The following is a 20530-nucleotide window of genomic DNA, read 5'->3' on the forward strand; positions in this document are numbered from 1 at the left end:
AGCATGTATCATAGATGAAGGGTGACCTGGTGGAAAGATGTCTGAATCAGGATCCGCCTTGGTCTCCTTGGTCTCTCTCCTCACTGTGGGGCGATGTTGTGTTCCACAAGTGGGGTGCAGGGCTGGTTCATGAACCTCCTTGCGGGAAGGGAAGTCCCTCTCCCATGCCTCCTCATAGCCTTGACCGCAGTCTTCTCTACACCCCACTCCCTCACCACTGGCTTGTCCATGCCCCACACCTGGTCCCAGACTTGCCATCTGTCCCAGCCTTCTCCCCTTAGGACTGTCATATTTACCTATCGTGTGTCTCAGATCTGCTGATATCTGAGTCATCTAATAAACAGACTGCTAATAGGACAAGATCATGACAGACAGAGACTCTGTCGGCTTTTCAGTGGAGGCTCCTTTAAGTATGCACACTTATAGAGAATTTTATACATGTAGTTGAAATTGTACATATAAACTTACAAATTTTTCTTTCTTTTTTGCGAGGGAGGGGGGAGCCTGGGTCTCACTCTGTCATCTAGGGTGGAGTGCAGTGGCACAGTCATAGCTCACTGCAGCCTAGATCTCCTGCGCTCAAGCAATCCTCCTGCCTCAGCCGCCCAGCTAGCTAGGACTACAGGCACACACCCCAGCAGCTAGATTTTTTTTTTTTTTTTTTTTTTTTTTGTAGAAAAGAAGAGAATCTTGCTATGTTGCCTAGCCTGATCTTGAACTCCTGGGCTCAAGCAATCCTCCCTTCTTAGCCTCCCAAATTGCTGAGATTACAGGTGTGAGCCACATTGCTTGACCACAACTTCAATCATATTTGAAATGTACAATTCAAGTGATTTTGCCACACTGACCACAGACTCATGTTTAAGCCACGCCAACAGAGTTCCATGTTTCTTGGAGTTTTTTTGAGATGGAGTCTTGCTCTGTCACCCAGGCTGGAGTGCAATGGCGTGATCTCGGTTCACTGCAACCTCCGCCTCCCCAGTTCAAGCGATTCTCCTGCCTCAGCCTCCTGAGCAGCTGGGATTACAACGCTCGCCACCATACCCGGCTAATTTTTGTATCTTTAGTAGAGACGGGGTTTCGCCATGTTGGCCAGGCTGGTCTCGAACTCCTGACCTCAGGTGATCCGCCCGCCTGGACCTCGCAAAGTGCTGGGATTACAGGCGTGAGCTACCATGCCCGGCCTTTCCATGTTTTAAATAACATATTTTGCCACCCCCTGGTGGACAGTGCCTCACCACCGGCACAAGAGGCTACACAGGGAGATGTCAATGGGGACCAGGCAGGGACAGGTATTGTCGTGAGCCCAAGGGTCCTGCCTAGCCCTACCAGCGCCCCCACGAGTAACCACATCTCCTGACTGCCCAAGCGCAGATTTCCATACTGAAGATGAAATTGCCTGACTTCGAAATGATGGCAAATCATTCAAAAAAATTTTAAGCTCCCGTTGTATTGGTTATTAGGGTCGAGCCTGGGGAAGACCCCTATAGGTGTGTGTGTGTCTTTGTGTGTTGGGGGTGTTCAGACCTCTAATAGGGCTAGGAACCAGGCGACCACAGCGCGGAAAGCTTGAGAGGGAAATCCACCTGGCGCCAGGCAGGAGGGTCGGGGAAGAGACGTTGTGGTGGTGGGGGGGGCGACTACCGGGTTAAAGACCTGTAGTGGGTGGGGCTACATGTAGGGCGGAGACGATGGGACTTCCGGAAATCAGAGCCGGCACACGTGACTTTTGTTTGCGGAAGCGGGATATACGCTAGGCAGCCAATCGGGGAGCGCCGAGTCTCTGTCCAGCCAATGAGAAGCCAGGTTGCTGTGGCGCCTCGCCCCTCCTCCCTGGTCCGCGAGCCTTGGGTACCCCCAGCATTTTTTCCGCCAGAGCTGTTTCCGTTCCTCTGCCCGCCATGCCCTTCCTAGAGCTGGACACGAATTTGCCCGCCAACCGAGTGCCCGCGGGGCTGGAGAAACGACTCTGCGCCGCCGCTGCCTCCATCCTGGGCAAACCTGCGGACGTGAGCGTGGGCCGGGCAGCACGGGGCGAGGGGAGGTTGGTGGGCCAGGGGTCCGGCCCTGTCCCTGCTCCGCCTCCCCGACAGTGATCCCGAATCTTTTCCCCAGGGACCACTCCCCACTCCTTTCCTCACACCAAGCTCTGACTTTCCGTGCTCCACGATCCCGCGGCTCCCCCTCCGCACGTCTTTCCCTTGTCGCCCTCCCCAGTCATGACCCGGACGTGACCTTCAGGGATCGCGGCCTGTATCGGGATCCCTGTCCCCGCGAACACTGCGTGTTTCGGCTTTCGCGCGCTCGGGTCGGGACCCCAGAGGTAGCCCGGCCGTCTCCAGCTTCGGGCAAAACTTTTCATGTCCCCTTCAGCGCGTGAACGTGACGGTACGGCCGGGCCTGGCCATGGCGCTGAGCGGGTCCACCGAGCCCTGCGCGCAGCTGTCCGTCTCCTCCATCGGCGTAGTGGGCACCGCCGAGGACAACCGCAGCCACAGCGCCCACTTGTTTGAGTTTCTCACCAAGGAGCTAGCCCTGGGCCAGGACCGGTGCGTAGGGGCAGTAGGGGATCCCTGTGGGACTGCCGCAGACTGGAGCCAGTGATCCTGTCTCAGGGGGAAAAACCCATTTCTTGCCCTGCCCAGTAAGGACACATCAGGGTCTGGAGCTCTGGGGCCCCCTGACCCCTTAGGTTCCTGCTGTTAGGACCATCTTCAAAGTGGGAGCAGGATTGAATGAATTTCTGGCTCTGCTCCTCAGTGTGTAAGTCTGTGAACCGGGAAGGCTCTCTTCTAACACCCCCGGGGCAGTGCAAGGGTCATGTGGGATTGTCTGTGTGAGGTACCTGCCTTGGCACCTCACAGGGTAGGTACACGTGGCTGAAGTGTGATTTTCTAGCACTTATCCAGGCTGGTCAGAAGGAATTCTGGGTATGTTCTGAAGTTATGTATTTTGGACCTATGGCCCAGCGACGTTCCAGGTGAGGTTCACGGGAGACTCACAGAGTAGTGAAAGAGCATTGGCCTGGATGTCTAGACATCTGCTTTCTGGGTCCTGCATAGCTGGGGGACCCCAGACGAACTTGGAAATGAACCATCTCCAGTTGGCCACCTCCTCTTTTGTGAAAACAGGGGAAAAGACCTCCCTCCCCCACAAGAAGCCTCTACAACCCAAACCTGGCGTTCTGTGACCGAGTTAAAGTTTCCTCTTGGGTAAAAGATATTCTTGAGCCTCATCCATGCCTAGGAGGAAGTAAGGGCATGAGAAGCTTGAAAGGACACTGTCCAGGCACTGTGGCTCATGCCTGTAATCCCAGCACTTTGGGAGACCGAGGCGGGAGGTTCATTTGACCCAGGAGTTGCAGACCTGTCTGGGTAACATAGTGAGATGCCATCCCCTAAAACAGTTTTAAAAATTAGCCAGACATGGTGCTGTGCACCTGTACTCTCACTTAGCTGGCAGGCTGAAGTGGGAGGATGGTGTCAGCCCAGGAGGCTGAGGCTGCAGTGAGCTATGATTGCGCCTGTCAGTGAGACCTTGGCTCAGAAAAAAAGACCTTTGAAATGGAGCCTTTGTTAGTCCATGAAGGCCGATGAGGAATGGCTGATCCTGCTGGGTCCTCCCTCAAGCTACAGAGGAATAATACAGTCAGCCCCCTGTATCACTGGGTTCCACATCTGTTGATTCAAACAAACCATGGATTGAAATATTAGAGGAAAAAAATTGATAATTGCATCTGTACTGAAAATACATATAGACTTTATTCCTTGTCATTATTCCCTAAACAATACAACTATTTACATAGTACGTACATTATATTAGGTATTATAAGTAACCCAGAGATTATTTAAAGTATATGAGAGGATGTGTGTAGGTTATATGCAAATATTACACCATTTTATGTAAGGGACTTGAGCAAATGTAGATTCTGGTTTCCTCTGGGGATCCTAGAACAAATCTCCCACGGATACTGAGGGAAAACTGTTATTCTAACAACAAGTGTTGTACACTTACCATGTGCTAGATACTGTACAGGTACTTTACACTCATGATCCCATTTGATCCTTACAATCCCTGTCCACTCTCCCTTTGCTCAGACAAGACATGCTATCCCCATGAGGTAGATAATCTCCATTATGCCAATTTTATGATGAGAAGACTGAGGCTGTTCATACTCCCGACCCCCCCAGCCAGGCTATCCCAAGTTCTGGTGTTCCTCTCTGGAAACTCGCTGTTACCTCTGAGAGGGGCATATTCACTTACGGCACAGACATTAGTGGCGGGGTTGGTGGGGTGGGGGGTCACCATGTGCTCAGCCTTTGAGAAAACAGGTGGCTGAGGTACTGTGCCCTCAGGGAGCCTGCAATTAGGAGGCAGGGTGCCCCTCAGTACACAAACTGATGGAGATGATAGAGTGTACGGCACACACACCGAGGCTACCGTATGGTGTGTCTGTCCTAGCTGGGTCATGATGTGCAGCCACATCCCACACCTGAGTGTCCCACTGCCCTGCTGGGGGTTAGGGAAAATAATTACTGGGATGAGCAGGTTTGCAAAATGCCTGGTGGACTGAGGCAGACTGTCCTGAGTACCCACAGTGGGAGTACCTGGCAGGGGTCTTGCAAGATGTGGTGTTAGCCAAGGAGCTGATGATATCTTTTTCTCTGTCTCCTGAAGGATACTTATCCGCTTTTTCCCGTTGGAGTCCTGGCAGATTGGCAAGATAGGGACGGTCATGACTTTTTTATGATTGGGCACGGAGGGATCCAGGGCATCTGTGAGCTGGCTGCTTCTTCCAGAGAGATCTCTTGGCAGAGTGAGGGCCTGGTGATAACCAGCTTTGGATTATCCCGCATGAAACATTCCTGTGATCACATAATCCTCTTCTTCATCTTCATATGAAATAAATGAAGAGAGCTTCCTCATTCCAACATGACTTCGCACCTTCTGTTCTCTCTCCTGGGCATCTGGGGCCACCATGGGCAGGAGGGCTGGTGGATAAGACCGTAGGGAACCTGGAGGGGGATGATTTCCATCTTCAGGGCTGCTGTCTGATGTTTAGACTGCTGAGATCTGGGGCTGGAAGCCTCAGCCTGGAGGCTCTGCTCTCCACACCCATCTGCAGGCCTGTGGGAAGGTGTGAGCAGCTGGTCCAGCTGGGGCCTTCCTGCAGACTGCTGACCTGAGGCTCCTGTCCTCAGCCCCAAAATGGGACCAGACCTCTGTACTCCTCCTGAAGCCTACTCCCTCCATGACTGGCTGGGCAGCCTGCCATGCCACTCTCCCCTTTTCCCCACCTCTGTAGAGTGGAGGCAGGGGTTGCCTGTGTCCCTTTGGGGGTTGGTCACTGGTTTTCCCGAAGCAGGGTCCCCAGTCTGCCCCTCCTCCTCCCCAGGGTTGCAAACTTCGACTCCTCCCTTTGGCAAGACTCAAACCGTCCTCCCAGCTGCCCCATCCCCCCTTCCTGGCAGTAGCACTACCTTTCACAACCTTTCCAGCCCAGGGGCCCCCAGGCCGGGAGGACAGTTGGGGGGACAAATGGCAGGTCTGTAATGCTTCCTGTGTCTTCTCTCCTGTCACAACTGTGCCACCTGCACACTTACACTCATGGACACACAACCATAAACATACACACATCCACCCACATCTAGTCACAACGATTCATCTCATTCTTCACACACATACACCCACATATACAATCGTACCATTTACACACAGTTAACTCATATACACACACATATACACCCAATCACACAATTCACTCACATCCAACAAAGTCACACAACTCAAATTCACACATATAGACCAAACCCCCACACACATACACACACATACACAATCACACCATTCACTGACATTCATAGACAGTCATCACACAATTCACTCACACATACACCCCGTCACACACAGGCACACAATTCACAGCAACAAAATCACACAATTCACTTATCCACCCACATACACAAATTCACACTGCTCACATTTACACACAATTCACTAAAATTCACGTATACACCCATGTACACACAGTTCACTCGCATCACACACATATACACCCACACATGAACAGTCACACAATTCACTCACATTCACACACAGTTCACTGAAATTTGCACACATACACACACACCACAGGCAATTCAGTCACATGGCCGAAAGCCAGTCCTCACCTTGCTACAGTTCCCTTCCCGGTGTCACCTCCGACTTTGGCCCTCAGCGTCCCCTTCCCATGCCTGGATGGCTGGGGAGCCCTGAACACACCCCATCTTCATGCCTCCAGTGCTAGCCCAAGCCCTTCCCTCTGCCAAGAGCACTAAGTGCAACTCAAGGTCACTTCTAGGGACACTTCCCTGCCCCTCCTGCCAGGTGACCTGAGGATCCTGCTGGCCCCACTTGACAATGATGCACACCATGGTTAGTTCAGCTGAGGTCGCTCTCCAAGACTTACTGCCACCTACACAGCACTGGGACTGACTGTTTAACTTTATTCTTTATTTCGTGTACTTTATTGGAGTGTCCATCGAAAGCAAAACCATCCAATTAGGAACAATCCAAAGGCAGCCGGCATGGAGTGAGTGCAGTGGTGGAAACTCAGATTACTGCAGCCTCGACCTCCTGGGCCTAAACAATCCTTCTGCCTCAGCCTCCCGTGCAGTTTGGATCACAGGCTCATGCCACCATGCTGGGCTAATTTTATGACTTTGTAGAGACGGGGTCGCACTTTGTTTCCCAGGGTGGTCTTGAATTCCTGGGCTCAAGTGATCCTCCCACCTCAGCCCATTTTGCAAACCTGCTCATCCTGGTAATGAGCGTTCCCCAACCCCCAGCAGGGCAGTGGGACACTCAGGTGTGGGATGGTGGCTGCACATCAGCATGACCCACCTAGGACAGACACTCAACACAGTAGCCTCATCGTGTGTGCTGCACACTCCATCATCTCTATCAGTTTGTGGGCTGAGGGGCAACCTACCTCCTCCTAATTGCAGACTCCCTAAGGACACAGTGCCTCAGCCACCTGTTTTCTCAAATGTTGGGCACACGGTGACCCACCCCCCCAGCACTAATGTCTGTGCCATAAGTGAACATGCCCCTCTCAGAGGTGACAGCAGTTTTCAGTGAGGAGCAACACAGCTTGGGACAGCCTGGCTGAGGGCGGGGTAGTATGAAGACCCTTAGTCTTCTCATCATAAAATTGGCATAATGGAGATTATCTACCTCATGGGTATAACATGTCTTGTCTGCACAAAGGGGAAGTGGACAGGGATTGTAAGGATCAATCCTTACAAATGGGATCATGAGTGTAAAGTACCTGTAGAGCATCTAGCACATGGTAAGTGTACAACACTTGTTGTTAGAGTAACAGTATTCTCTGAGTATCCTTGGGAGATTTGTTCTAGGATCCCCACTGGAAACCAGAATCTACATTTGCTCAAGTCCCTTACATAAAATGGTGTAATATTTGCATATAACCTACACACATCGTCTCATATACTTTAAATAATCTCTGGGTTACTTATAATACCTAATATAATGTATGTATTATGTAAATAGTTGTATTGTTTAGGGAATAATGACAAGGAATAAAGTCTATATGTATTTTCAGTACAGATACAATTATCAATTTTTTTCCTCTAATATTTCAATCCATGGCTGTTTGAATCAACAGATGTGGAACCCAGTGATACAGGGGGCTGACTGTATTATTCCTCTGTAGCTTGAGGGAGGACCCAGCAGGATCAGCCATTCCTCATCGGCCTTCATGGACTAACAAAGGCTCCATTTCAAAGGTCTTTTTTTCTGAGCCAAGGTCTCACTGACAGGCGCAATCATAGCTCACTGCAGCCTCAGCCTCCTGGGCTGACACCATCCTCCCACTTCAGCCTGCCAGCTAAGTGAGAGTACAGGTGCACAGCACCATGTCTGGCTAATTTTTAAAACTGTTTTAGGGGATGGCATCTCACTATGTTACCCAGACAGGTCTGCAACTCCTGGGTCAAATGAACCTCCCGCCTCGGTCTCCCAAAGTGCTGGGATTACAGGCATGAGCCACAGTGCCTGGACAGTGTCCTTTCAAGCTTCTCATGCCCTTACTTCCTCCTAGGCATGGATGAGGCTCAAGAATATCTTTTACCCAAGAGGAAACTTTAACTCGGTCACAGAACGCCAGGTTTGGGTTGTAGAGGCTTCTTGTGGGGGAGGGAGGTCTTTTCCCCTGTTTTCACAAAAGAGGAGGTTGCCAACTGGAGATGGTTCATTTCCAAGTTTGTCTGGGGTCCCCCAGCTATGCAGGACCCAGAAAGCAGATGTCTAGACATCCAGGCCAATGCTCTTTCACTACTCTGTGAGTCTCCCGTGAACCTCACCTGGAACGTCGCTGGGCCATAGGTCCAAAATACATAACTTCAGAACATACCCAGAATTCCTTCTGACCAGCCTGGAAAAGTGCTAGAAAATCACAGTTCATTTTTATTTATTTATTTATTTTGAGATGGAGTCTCGCTCTGTCGCCCAGGCTAGAGTGCGGTGGCACGATATCGGCTCACTGCAACCTCCACCTCCCAGGTTCAAGGAATTCTCCTGCCTTAGCCTCCCGAGTAGCTGGGACTACAGGCGCCTACCACCACGCCCGGCTAATTTTTATTTTTAGTAGAGATGGGGTTTCACCATCTTGGCCAGGCTGGTCTTGAACTCCTGACCTTGTGATCCACCCGCCTCGGCCTCCCAAAGTGCTGGGATTACAGGCGTGAGTCACCGCGCCAGGCCAGAAAATCACACTTCAGCCACGTGTACCTACCCTGTGAGGTGCCAAGGCAGGTACAGCACACAGACAATCCCACATGACCCTTGCACTGCCCCGGGGGTGTTAAAAGAGAGCCTCCCTGGTTCACAGACTTACACACTGAGGAGCAGAGCGAGAAATTCATTCAATCCTGTTCCCACTTTGAAGATGGTCCTAACAGCAGGAACCTAAGGGGTCAGGGGGCCCCAGAGCTCCAGACCCTGATGTGTCCTTACTGGGCAGGGCAAGAAATGGGTTTTTCCCCCTGAGACAGGATCACTGGCTCCAGTCTGCGGCAGTCCCACATGGATCCCCTACTGCCCCTACGCACCGGTCCTGGCCCAGGGCTAGCTCCTTGGTGAGAAACTCAAACAAGCGGGCGCTGTGGCTGCGGTTGTCCTCGGCGGTGCCCACTACGCCGATGGAGGAGACGGACAGCTGCACGCAGGGCTCAGTGGACCCGCTCAGCGCCATGGCCAGGCCCGGCCGTACCGTCACGTTCACGCGCTGAAGGGGACATGAAAAGTTTTGCCCGAAGCTGGAGACGGCCGGGCTACCTCTGGGGTCCCGACCCGAGCGCGCGAAAGCCGAAACACGCAGTGTTCGCGGGGACAGGGATCCCGGTACAGGCCGCGGTCCCTGAAGGTCACGTCTGGGTCATGACTGGGGAGGGCGACAAGGGAAAGACGTGCGAAGGGGGAGCCGCGGGATCGTGGAGCACGGAAAGTCAGAGCTTGGCGTGAGGAAAGGAGTGGGGAGTGGTCCCTGGGGAAAAGATTCGGGGTCACTGTCGGGGAGGCGGAGCAGGGACAGGGCCGGACCCCTGGCCCACCAACCTCCCCTCGCCCCGTGCTGCCCGGCCCACGCTCACGTCCGCAGGTTTGCCCAGGATGGAGGCAGCGGCGGCGCAGAGTCGTTTCTCCAGCCCCGCGGGCACTCGGTTGGCGGGCAAATTCGTGTCCAGCTCTAGGAAGGGCATGGCGGGCAGAGGAACGGAAACAGCTCTGGCGGAAAAAATGCTGGGGGTACCCAAGGCTCGCGGACCAGGGAGGAGGGGCGAGAAGCCACAGCAACCTGGCTTCTCATTGGCTGGACAGAGACTCGGCGCTCCCCGATTGGCTGCCTAGCGTATATCCCGCTTCTGCAAACAAAAGTCACGTGTGCCGGCTCTGATTTCCGGAAGTCCCATCGTCTCCGCCCTACATGTAGCCCCACCCACTACAGGTCTTTAACCCGGTAGTGCCCCCCCCACTCCACAACGTATCTTCCCCGACCCTCCTGCCTGGCGCCAGGTGGATTTCCCTCTCAAGCTTTCCGCGCTGTGGTCGCCTGGTTCCTAGCCCTATTAGAGGTCTGAACACCCCCAACACACAAGGACACACACACACCTATAGGGGTCTTCCCCAGGCTCGACCCTAATAACCAATACAACGGGAGCTTAAAATTTTTTTGAATGATTTGCCATCATTTCGAAGTCAGGCAATTTCATGTTCAGTACGGAAATCTGCGCTTGGGCAGTCAGGAGATGTGGTTACTCGTGGGGGCGCTGGTAGGGCTAGGCAGGACCCTTGGGCTCACGACAATACCTGTCCCTGCCTGGTCCCCATTGACATCTCCCTGTGTAGCCTCTTGTGCCGGTGGTGAGGCACTGTCCACCAGGGGGTGGCAAAATATGTTATTTAAAACATGGAAAGGCCGGGCATGGTAGCTCACGCCTGTAATCCCAGCACCTTGCGAGGTCCAGGCGGGCGGATCACCTGAGGTCAGGAGTTCGAGACCAGCCTGGCCAACATGGCGAAACCCCGTCTCTACTAAAGATACAAAAATTAGCCGGGTATGGTGGCGAGCGTTGTAATCCCAGCTGCTCAGGGGGCTGAGGCAGGTGAATCGCTTGAACCGGGGAGGCGGAGGTTGCAGTGAACCGAGATCACGCCATTGCACTCCAGCCTGGGCGACAGAGCAAGACTCCATCTCAAAAAAACTCCAAGAAACATGGAACTCTGTTGGCATGGCTTAAACATGAGTCTGTGGTCAGTGTGGCAAAATCACTTGAATTGTACATTTCAAATATGATTGAAGTTGTGGTCAAGCAATGTGGCTCACACCTGTAATCTCAGCAATTTGGGAGGCTGAGAAGGGAGGATTGCTTGAGCCCAGGAGTTCAAGATCAGGCTAGGCAACACAGCAAGATTCTCTTCTTTTCTACAAAAAAAAAAAAAAAAAATCTAGCTGCTGTGGTGTGTGCCTGTAGTCCTAGCTAGCTGGGCGGCTGAGGCAGGAGGATTGCTTGAGCGCAGGAGATCTAGGCTGCAGTGAGCTATGACTGTGCCACTGCACTCCACCCTAGATGACAGAGTGAGACCCAGGCTCCCCCCTCCCTCGCAAAAAAGAAAGAAAAATTTGTAAGTTTATATGTACAATTTCAACTACATGTATAAAATTCTCTATAAGTGTGCATACTTAAAGGAGCCTCCACTGAAAAGCCGACAGAGTCTCTGTCTGTCATGATCTTGTCCTATTAGCAGTCTGTTTATTAGATGACTCAGATATCAGTAGATCTGAGACACACGATAGGTAAATATGACAGTCCTAAGGGGAGAGGGCAGGGACAGGTGGCAAGTCTGGGACCAGGTGTGGGGCATGGACAAGCCAGTGGTGAGGGAGTGGGGTGTAGAGAAGACTGCGGTCAAGGTTATGAGGAGGCATGGGAGAGGGACTTCCCTTCCCGCAAGGAGGTTCATGAACCAGCCCTGCACCCCACTTGTGGAACACAACATCGCCCCACAGTGAGGAGAGAGACCAAGGAGACCAAGGCGGATCCTGATTCAGACATCTTTCCACCAGGTCACCCTTCATCTATGATACATGCTCAGTCTGGGGGTATCCCCCGCATGGAAACACTGGGGCTGAGGAGCCCAGAGAGGTCACCTGACCTGGACTGGGGCTGGGGAGGTCAGGGAAGTCTCCCTGGAGAAGAGACAGGGTGCCAAATGCCAAAAGACCAGGAAGGGCACCAGGTGAAAAAGATGAGGAGGGAACAGCATGAGCAGAGGCCAAGAGGCCAAGGTGGGAGCCCAGAGAGGGGTATAAGAGTGTGCAGGCAGAAGAGGCCACCTGGAGGAGTGGGAGCAAGGCCTTGAATGCAAAGTTCAATGACTTGTACTTTAGCTTCTGGGCAGTGAGGAACCATAGAAAGTTCCACACAGAAGGACAGGGTCAAGTAAGTGTTTGCCAAAGCTGTTTTCAGAGGTCACATGGAAGCTAGAACGGAATGGGGTAGGCGACAAAAGGAATGCAGGCATGATATCTGGAGGAACTGTGGACCAGAGCCTTTGCAGATATGTCTTCTTTACAACCAAGGAGACAGACAGTTCCATGTCTTTATTCTACCAACACAGCACCCCCTCAGGGGCTCAGCAAGTCTGGGACACGCACTCACAGCAAGAAAAGCTGCATTAAGGTCTTCAGATTCTCTTTAACAGCAGGTTCTACTGGAGGCAGGTCCTTGGCCTTCAGGACAGCTGCCAGGGCCTCCTGGAAGAGGTCCTCCCCCACTGCAGCCTCCACGTGTTGGGCACCATGCTGCCATCGTGGGTCTGCTTTCAAAGACTCAGCAGCCAGCACTGATGGGCTAGGGGAAGACAGAGTCAGCGGAGGGGCTGGGCATAGCCAAGTGTAAGGCAGCATGACCTGCTTTAGGGGTTCTCTGATTGGATTTTCCCTCCTCCACCGTGTGTGATGGGCTAGTATGTCCCCCTCCCTGGGGACACTTGGAAGCCTCTTAATATAGCTGTGGTGAGGGGTTTGTAAAGCCCCATTTTATAGATGAGGACACTGAGGCTCAGAAGGAGAAGTGACTCACACAGGGACCCACAGCTAGAAAAGACAACATGAGCTGGGATGTCAGCTCCCTTCCCGGATACACCACTGCCCAGCGGGCCACCCCACCCCATGGCACTCTCATGCATCAGCTCCGTGATTGCCACCAAGCCAGCCACAGAGATACAGGACCCAGTAAGGGAGGTCTGGCCCACAGGAACTTGTCCTCGAGCAGCTGCAGGCATCCGTCCAGCTCAGCCAAAGTGGCCGCCAACATCTCGGGTGGCACTGACTCGCCCAGGAACACAGGGATTATTATCTGGTGGGCCGACAGGCAGAGAGAGGGGTCAGGGTCTGCCCAAAGCCCATCCTGGTTCCCACCATCATCCTATCATCACCAGCCCTTGGGATTTCTGCTCACCTCTGCTCACTTCTTTCCACTCATAGCCACCAGTAGCCCTCATCTCCTACTCAAACAGGGACAGCCCCACCCTTCTCCCTGGGTCCTCACACGAGGCAACCAGTGGGATCCTTCTGCAATCTCAATGTGCCCATACCCTCCCTTGAATAAAGCCTTCCATGGCTCCCCACTGCCCTCATGAGAAAGGCCTCAACACAAAGCCAGCCTTCTCCAGTGCAGTAGCCATCCGCTCCCCACTTTTCACCTCACCTCCTACTACCCCCCACTGATCAAATGGGAATGTGTGTATGAATCCTCCCTGGAATCTGGTTACAGTTTATGCTCCCAATCAGTAAGGTCACAGTGGGGCCTGAGCTTCTGCATTTCCAACAAACTCCCTGGTGATGCTGATACTCCCAGTCCATTGACCACACTTTGGAGAGGAAGAGTCTACACTTGCTCTACTCAAGTTCTCTCCATTCTGTCCTCAAACACACCTTGCTTCCTTCCCCACCAGCTGGAGGGGGCTCTGCTCCCAGGCCCCAGAGGTCAAGGCAGACACAGTTAAGGTGTGGAAACCTCCTTATTGCCCAATGGATCCTCCAGAGAGGCGGTCCCTTACTTTCAGAAGGGCGCGTGTCTACCTGTTTCATGCTCTCTTACACACAGGGTGCCACCCCCGTGCTGGGCACTGGGTAATTGCTCTGTACATATTAACTAGAAGTACTCATTTCAAAACCATGTGCACCTTTGATAAATAAAAACAGTATGTGCATGTTGTGTTGGTGTGTGCTTACTTGATTATTACTGAAGGTAAACATGTTTTCATCCATGTATTCACCATTTCTCTTTCTCCTTCAGTGAAACCTCTACTGATTTCCTTTGCTCATTTTTTTCCTGTGTCTTCGTCGGATGAGTTTCTCTTCTTTTTGTTTGTTCATTTGTTTGTTTTGAGACAGTCTCGCTCAGTGGCCTGGCTGGAGTGCAGTGGTATGATCTCAGCTCACTGCAACCTCTGCCTCCAAGGTTCAAGTGATTCTCCTGTCTCAGCCTCCCGAGTGTGCCACCGCACCCCGCTAATTTTTGTATTTTTAGTAGAGACGGGGTTTCACCGTGTTGCCCAGGCTGGTCTCAAACTCCTGACCTCAACTGATCCGCCCACCTCTACCTCCCAAATCCAGGGATTACAGGCGTGAACCACCACACCCCACCTGTCCGATGGGTTTCTAAGAACATCTTAAAGAACATTACTTCCTTCTGACATATCTTTTACCAAGATCCTTCCCAGTTTTTTGCTTAAGTTTAATCCATTTTTTCTTCCAGAAAATATCCTTGTATATGTATTGGTTTTTTCTTTGTTGAGTTCTCCCACTTTTCTGAGGCTTAGAAAGTCCTTTCATACCCAGACATCAGAAAAACAGATTCCATGAGAGTAGCTGGGATTGCAGGTGTGGACCACCACGCCCTGCTATCACTCCCTTTCTCTGAGTCAGCTTTTCTGTCTCAGACTCATCTACTCCTTGAACTCAGGAAATGTCACTACAGGTGGCCCCAGCTCCCATTTACCTCCCCATAGGGAGCTCCTCTCTCCAGTTCCAGTTTCAAAACTGCCAAGGAAGCATTCTGGTTCACTCACTTGGGCCACTGGCCAGAGGGATGGGATACTCTGAAAGATTCAGCTAGAGTCCCAGGCCCAGCCCTGGACCATCACTGTGCCCCCTGGTGAGATGCCAGGGCTGGGATTCAGGGAGAAGAAAGGAGGTTCCCTGACAGTCATTCCTGCCTCCTGCGGCTGCGGGCTCCATGCCCCCATCCTGTGCACGAAGGGGGAGCTCCCGCTGTCTGGCAGCAGTTGCTCTGCAGGGGACAGTGTGGACCGTAGAAAGTTCATCCTTAACCCCAGCCTTCCAGTCAATGTTCCCACCAGTCTGGGACACCTGCAAGTGTCACAGCCCGCTGGGTGAAACTCTAAGATCCCTTTTAGAGGATCCCATTCGCTCCCTCCCTTCTGCCGCCATGCAGCCCTGAGAAACAGGGCTCTCAACGAACCCTCAGATGTCGGTGCTCTGGGGCCTTTCCAGGACGGCGGGGCCCAGTCGTTTCTGGGTCGGGGCGACGCCTGGAACCGGGCAGGGTCCCTGGCACCGGGATCCCGAAAAGCAGACCTGCTTCTCCCTGTCCAGCTGGTTCCCCTACCCCTTGCAGTCGGCCCCCTGCATCCGCGTCCTCCCTCCCAGTCGAGGGCCCCCAGCTCCAACTCCACCCTCCCAGCTGTGCGTTCATAGCGACCGCCCTCCCTGTAGGGACGCGCGGACCTGGTGTTGGAGTCTCGGCCGGCCAGGACTGGACAGGAACCGAAGGGACGAGGCGGGTCCGGGGGTGGTGCGCTCCAATTGGGTGCTGTCCCCAGGGGGTGGGGCCTGATCCCCTATTTCCCGGCGCTCCGGGAGCCTGCCACAGCTGCTGCCCACACCACCCTCAGCGCCTTCACTGCCATCCCCGCTGTCCTTGCCGCCCCCGCCATGGGCCTAGAGCTGTTTCTGGACCTGCTGTCCCAGCCCAGCCGCGCCGTCTACATCTTCGCCAAGAAGAATGGCATCCCCTAGAGCTGCGCACCGTGGATCTTATCAAAGGTGGGCCCAGCCCGTTTTCCCGCGTGTCCACAAACCCAGTGCACCCCCAGACCCCTCGCCCTGCTCTGCCCTGAGCGTCTCGCCGCCCGCACGGCCCGCTCACCTCCTCCTGCAGCGTCTGCCACCAGAGAATGCTGTCGACTGAGTGGCCTTGGAGGGATCACAGCCTTCTCTGAACCTTAGCTTGCCTTCTGAAAAGGAGGATAATGTTACCTTCTGCTCTGTAGGGGTGGAAAGAAAATACTGAATGGAGTTTACAGAGTTCTTGCGTGGAATGCACGCATATAAATTCACAAAGCCCAGAAGACCTTGGGAGAAGGACACGCTGTTGTGAGAATTAAGAGAGGAGAAGAGATGAGCCACTCCAGTTTGCCTCCCCTCCCCTGGCCCACCAGAGTCCTGGCTAGAAAACTTCTCTTCATCCACCTGCTGCACCTGGCCCCACCCACCAAAGCCCCCGAGCTGCCCCGGAATGTGGCAGGACAGCGAGGCCCACCCAGGGAGTGGGGCTGATCCAGCCCTCTGGTCCCAGACCTTGCTGTTTCTCAGGGCTGTGGGGCTCCGCTTGGGCAGGGGGAGGGAGGGTGTAGAGGTGCAGCGTTTTTACTCTGAAGACCTTTTCTGACTTCTTCCTCTTCAGGGCAGCACAAGAGCAAGGAGTTCTTGCAGATCAACAGCCTGGGGAAACTGCCGACGCTCAAGGATGGTGATTTCATCTTGACCGAAAGGTGCCCTCCTTCCCTCTCCCCTCCCGCATCCGGAGCCCATGTTACCCTGACTCTCCCCATTGGCCCCGGGCCCCACTGGCCCTCCCATACCCCATGGGGCAGCGAGGGAGGGGAAAGGCGAGGGATCTGGCCAGGCGTGGTGGCTCAGGCCTGTAATCCCAGCACTTCGGGAGGCCAAGGTGGGCGGATCACGAGGTCAGGAGACCCAAACCATCCTGGCTAACACGGTGAAACACCGTCTCTACTAAAAATGCAAAAAAAAAAAAATAAATAAAAAATAAGCCGAGCGTGGTGGCGGGCACCTGTAGTCCCAGCTACTCGGGAGGCTGGGGCAGGAGAATGGCGTGAACCCAGGAGGCGGATCTTGCAGTGAGCTGAGATCGCGCCACTGCACTGCAGCCTGGGCGACAGAGGGAGACTTCGTCTCAAAAAAAAAAAAAAGAAAAGAAAGAAGAGAGATCTGGGGAGAAGGTACAGCTTGGAGTGTGACCGGGATGAGCAGGGGCTGACAGAGCATGTCCCCACACCTCTTATCTTCAGCCTTTTCTGAACCCCAGGGCCTCTCCACTCGCAGACTGAAGGGTATTAGAAGACAAGGGAACATTTTTCCACTGTTGCGCAGAGTAGGTTCAACAAATGCCAGCTGAAAAGAGCCTCTAGTGACTTGTCACAGACTACCCCAGTCTGCCCAGGCCGGGCCTAGAGGCCAATGCCATGGCCCAAGGGCACAGCTCGTGGTGAGGTCCAGCTGCTGGGCAGGAAAAGGACAAGAGGCCAGGTGGCTGCAGAAGTGATGGCTGGGGGCCTGTCAGACGAGGGCCAGAGACATTCCTGCCCTCGTGATCCCTGACCCAAGCACGTGGACATGCAAGGGACTCCACGGAGCATCCACTGTGTGCCAGCCCCATGCAGGGTTCCAGGGGTCCAGGGAGCCTATTCTGAGCTGCACCGCCTCGGACAAGTCACTTGACCATTCTGACCTTGAGTTTTCTCTTGTGCTAAAGGGCTAACAGGAGTCTCTACCTCATAGGGCGGTTGCTGGCATATCACAGAGATGAGGTTCTCAAAGTGCAAAGCAGAAGGTCCAGCCAAGAGTCGGTGCCCAAGGCAACAAAGACAGGAGGAGACTCGGAGGAGGACGGGGTGGTGTCGGGGAGCTGGAGATGGAGGGCGAGGCTGGAGGGCAGTCCTTCAAATGCAGAGATGCCCCCGGGCCCCACTGGGGGATGGGAGCAGCTAGGGGTAAAGGCCTGGTGCCAGTGTCCTTACAGCCACTGCCCATTCATTCCCAGCTCGGCCATCCTGATTTACCTGAGCTGTAAGTACCAGACGCCAGACCACTGGTATCCATCTGACCTGCAGGCTCGTGCCCGTGTTCATGAGTACCTGGGCTGGCATGCCGACTGCATCCGTGGCACCTTTGGTGTACCCCTGTGGGTCCAGGTGAGAAGAGCCATCTGGAGAGTGGTTGCCCACCAGAGAGTAGTTGGCAGTAGGCAGGGGCCACAGACTGACCCATTCTCTGCCCCCATCAGGTGTTGGGGCCACTCATTGGGGTCCAGGTGCCCGCGGAGAAGGTGGAACGCAACAGGACTGCCATAGACCAGGCCCTGCAATGGCTGGAGGACAAGTTCTTGGGGGACAGGCCCTTCCTTGCTGGCCAGCAGGTGACGCTGGCTGATCTCATGGCGCTGGAGGAGCTGATGCAGGTGTGAGCTCAGCCTGTGGGCAGTGTCCCTCTTCGTGTCACACCCATGAGGCAGACAGAAACACTGAGGCCTGGAGAAAGCCAGAACTTTGCCCGGAATCACAGAGCAAGTCTCTGGATGATCTGGGGCCAGAACCTTGAATTTCTGCCTCCTGCCTGGGTGTGGGGTCTCACCCCGGCTGCTCTTGGGCTCTAAGGCTGAACATACTGCCTGGGCCCCTGTGATCCATTCACTTAGGGGCTGGAGAATGGACCATGTCTCTGATACTTCTGCCCATGGTTCCAGAATTCGGGTCAGCAGTGACAACTGGGAAAATTGTATCCCCACAACTTTTTCATCCTTGTCCCTACAGCCGGTGGCTCTCGGCTATGAACTGTTTGAGGGGCGGCCACGACTGGCAGCATGGCGTGGACGAGTGGAGGCTTTCCTGGGTGCTGAGCTATGCCAGGAGGCCCACAGCATCATCTTTAGCATTCTGGAACAGGCGGCCAAGAAAACCCTCCCAACACCCTCACCAGAGGCCTATCCGGCTATGCTGCTTCGATTTGCCAGGATCCCCTGAAGGGTCCGGGATGGAGGCCAGGAGATTAGCAACAAGGATTCATTCTGTTACTTACTTGCCCCTTTTCATCTTTCCCTCTTGCCCCAGTCCCTTGTCTCCAGCTTCATGTGAAGCTTTGCACAGACAAGACACTCAGTGTCCTTGGCAGTGCTGCTACTCCTCAGGTGCAGCATGCATAACCAGTAAGAGACTAAATCTGCAATATATAAAGAGCTCCTACAAATCAATAACATGAAGAACACTCAAAAATTGGCAAACGTCATCAGTGTTTTAAATAGAATAAAGATTCCAGACACTTTGAATAGAGAACCAAGAGTTATTGGTTTTACTACATTGTTGTATTATACATATGGAGTAAAAGTATGTGCTAGTAATCCTCATCATGGTTAACCAAAGTAACCTCACAATCACAAGTCAACATAATTGTATCACCAGGGCAACAAAATATTAAGTAAGTAACCAACTCTAATTGCAAACTATTAAAGGATATAGGCGATGTTTCACAGTTCATAGCAATGGTGTTTGAAGTCTAGGAAATATAAAAGATTTCTTTTAACAAGCATTCATGTCTTCTAGGACAGTTTTGTAATAACAGCAAATAGTAAGATTATACATTGTCACACAGACCTCCATGTATATCCAAGGGATGGACCCCACCACAATTATTTTAACAGAGAGAACTTGTTATAAAGAATTGGTAACCATGCATTAGAGAACACCAAAGACAGAGAGAATCCAGATTAACACAGAGGTAAACACTGCAAGAAGCTACTACCCCTAGAGCTGGGGGATCAAGGGAGGAATTAGGAAGACCAATATGCCAGAGGGGCCCTGAGGAATTCAAACCTCCAAGAAAGGTGTTATTCATCCCCCCTAGCATCACCTTCCAAGAAGGGCAGGGTTCCCCAGTTTGCCCTGAGGTCTTCACAGGAAGCCATGTGGCTGTGGATGCAGTTCTCAAATGTGACAGTAGATGTCACTGCCGACCAATAAACAGGATGTTCCATACACACTCTGGGCTACCTGCCCACGTGTCTTGTGGCCTTGGGGCCCCCCATTTCCCATGCCTGACCTGTGCCCACCATGTGCCACTCTATTGGGGGACCTGCCCCGATAATCATGTAGGGCCTTTCCTATTTTTCCTAAGCATCAGCCGGCTTGAGAAATAAAGGGACAGAGTACAAAAGAGAGAAATTGTAAAGCTGGGCATCTGGGGGAGACATCACACGTTGGTAGGATCCGGGATGCCGCACAAGCCACAAAAACCAGCAAGTTTTTATTAGGGATTTTCAAAAGGGGAGGGAGTGTGCGAATAGGTGTGGGTGACAGACATCAACTACTTAACAGGGTAATAGAATATCACAAGGCAAGTGGAGGCAGGGCGAGATCACTGGACCACAGGACCAAGGCAAAATTAAAATTGCTAATGAAGTTTCGGGCACCATTGTCATTGATAACATCTTATCAGGAGACAGGGTTTTGAGATCAACCGGTCTGACCAAAATTTATTAGGTGGGAATTTCCTCTTCCTAATAAGCCTGGGAGCACTATGGGAGACTGGAGTATATTTCACCTCTGCGGTTTCGACCATAAGAGACAGGCCACGCCCAGGGGGGCTGTTTATAAGCCGATACCTCCAGGTGCGTATTCTCTTTCTCAGGGACGTTCCATGCTGAGAAAAAGAATTCATGGATATTTCTCCCATTTGCTTTTGAAAGAAGAGAAATATGGCTCTGTTCTGCCCGGCTCACCGGTGGTCAGAGTTTAAGGTTATCTCTCTTATTCCCTGAACAATTGCTGTTATCCTGTTCTTTTTTCAAGGTGCTCAGATTTCATATTGCTCAAACACACATGCTGTACAATTTGTGCAGTTAATGCAATTATTACAGGGTCCTGAGGT

The 20530-nt window shown here is 52.9% G+C and overlaps 3 protein-coding genes across 5 annotated transcripts; 2 read left to right on the plus strand and 1 right to left on the minus strand.

Moving 5' to 3' along the window:
* Nucleotides 1-1687: 1687 nt before the first annotated feature.
* Nucleotides 1688-4936, plus strand: LOC100446092 (D-dopachrome decarboxylase). 2 transcript variants are annotated; one of them, XM_024239843.3, is made up of 3 exons: nucleotides 1688-2009; nucleotides 2374-2549; nucleotides 4678-4936. In XM_024239843.3, exons 1-3 carry the CDS (start codon nucleotides 1902-1904, stop codon nucleotides 4748-4750), a joined length of 357 nt encoding a protein of 118 aa, XP_024095611.1. In that variant the 5' UTR covers nucleotides 1688-1901; the 3' UTR covers nucleotides 4751-4936. The 2 variants fall into 2 exon arrangements, with proteins under 2 accessions (XP_024095611.1, XP_054399140.2); XM_054543165.2 differs by lacking the exon at nucleotides 4678-4936 and adding an exon at nucleotides 2970-3568 and having other exon boundaries at nucleotides 1821-2009; nucleotides 2374-2551.
* Nucleotides 4937-6206: 1270 nt separating this feature from the next.
* Nucleotides 6207-9840, minus strand: LOC134761158 (D-dopachrome decarboxylase-like). Of its 2 annotated transcripts, XM_063722803.1 has the most exons (3): nucleotides 9651-9840; nucleotides 9111-9286; nucleotides 6207-8445 (listed from the first exon to the last, which is right to left on the minus strand). In XM_063722803.1, the coding sequence occupies exons 1-3, from the start codon at nucleotides 9756-9758 to the stop codon at nucleotides 8403-8405; spliced, it is 327 nt and encodes a 108-aa protein (XP_063578873.1). In that variant the 5' UTR covers nucleotides 9759-9840; the 3' UTR covers nucleotides 6207-8402. The 2 variants fall into 2 exon arrangements, with proteins under 2 accessions (XP_063578873.1, XP_063578872.1); XM_063722802.1 differs by lacking the exon at nucleotides 6207-8445 and having other exon boundaries at nucleotides 8906-9286.
* A 5586-nt stretch (nucleotides 9841-15426) lies between these two features.
* On the plus strand, nucleotides 15427-18939 carry GSTT2B (glutathione S-transferase theta 2B). The gene is given in 6 exon segments (XM_024239845.3): nucleotides 15427-15593; nucleotides 15596-15631; nucleotides 16272-16359; nucleotides 17652-17802; nucleotides 17895-18068; nucleotides 18421-18939. Coding segments are annotated over 6 exon segments (732 nt in total). The 5' UTR covers nucleotides 15427-15520; the 3' UTR covers nucleotides 18631-18939.
* Nucleotides 18940-20530: the final 1591 nt, after the last annotated feature.

This window comes from Pongo abelii, chromosome 23 (assembly GCF_028885655.2).
Source record: "Pongo abelii isolate AG06213 chromosome 23, NHGRI_mPonAbe1-v2.0_pri, whole genome shotgun sequence".
NCBI lineage: Eukaryota > Metazoa > Chordata > Mammalia > Primates > Hominidae > Pongo > Pongo abelii.

What these genes read in the sequence shown, in the direction of transcription:
- LOC100446092 (XM_054543165.2), top strand. Translation starts at nt 1,902, where the DNA reads ATGCCCTTCCTAGAGCTGGACACGAATTTGCCCGCCAACCGAGTGCCC. An exon ending in TCCTGGGCAAACCTGCGGAC is followed by an intron (nt 2,010 to 2,373) that starts GTGAGCGTGGGC and finishes TGTCCCCTTCAG; the next exon opens with CGCGTGAACGTGACGGTACG. An exon ending in AGCCCTGGGCCAGGACCGGT is followed by an intron (nt 2,552 to 2,969) that starts GCGTAGGGGCAG and finishes CCTATGGCCCAG; the next exon opens with CGACGTTCCAGGTGAGGTTC.
- LOC134761158 (XM_063722802.1), bottom strand. Translation starts at nt 9,758, where the DNA reads ATGCCCTTCCTAGAGCTGGACACGAATTTGCCCGCCAACCGAGTGCCC. An exon ending in TCCTGGGCAAACCTGCGGAC is followed by an intron (nt 9,287 to 9,650) that starts GTGAGCGTGGGC and finishes TGTCCCCTTCAG; the next exon opens with CGCGTGAACGTGACGGTACG.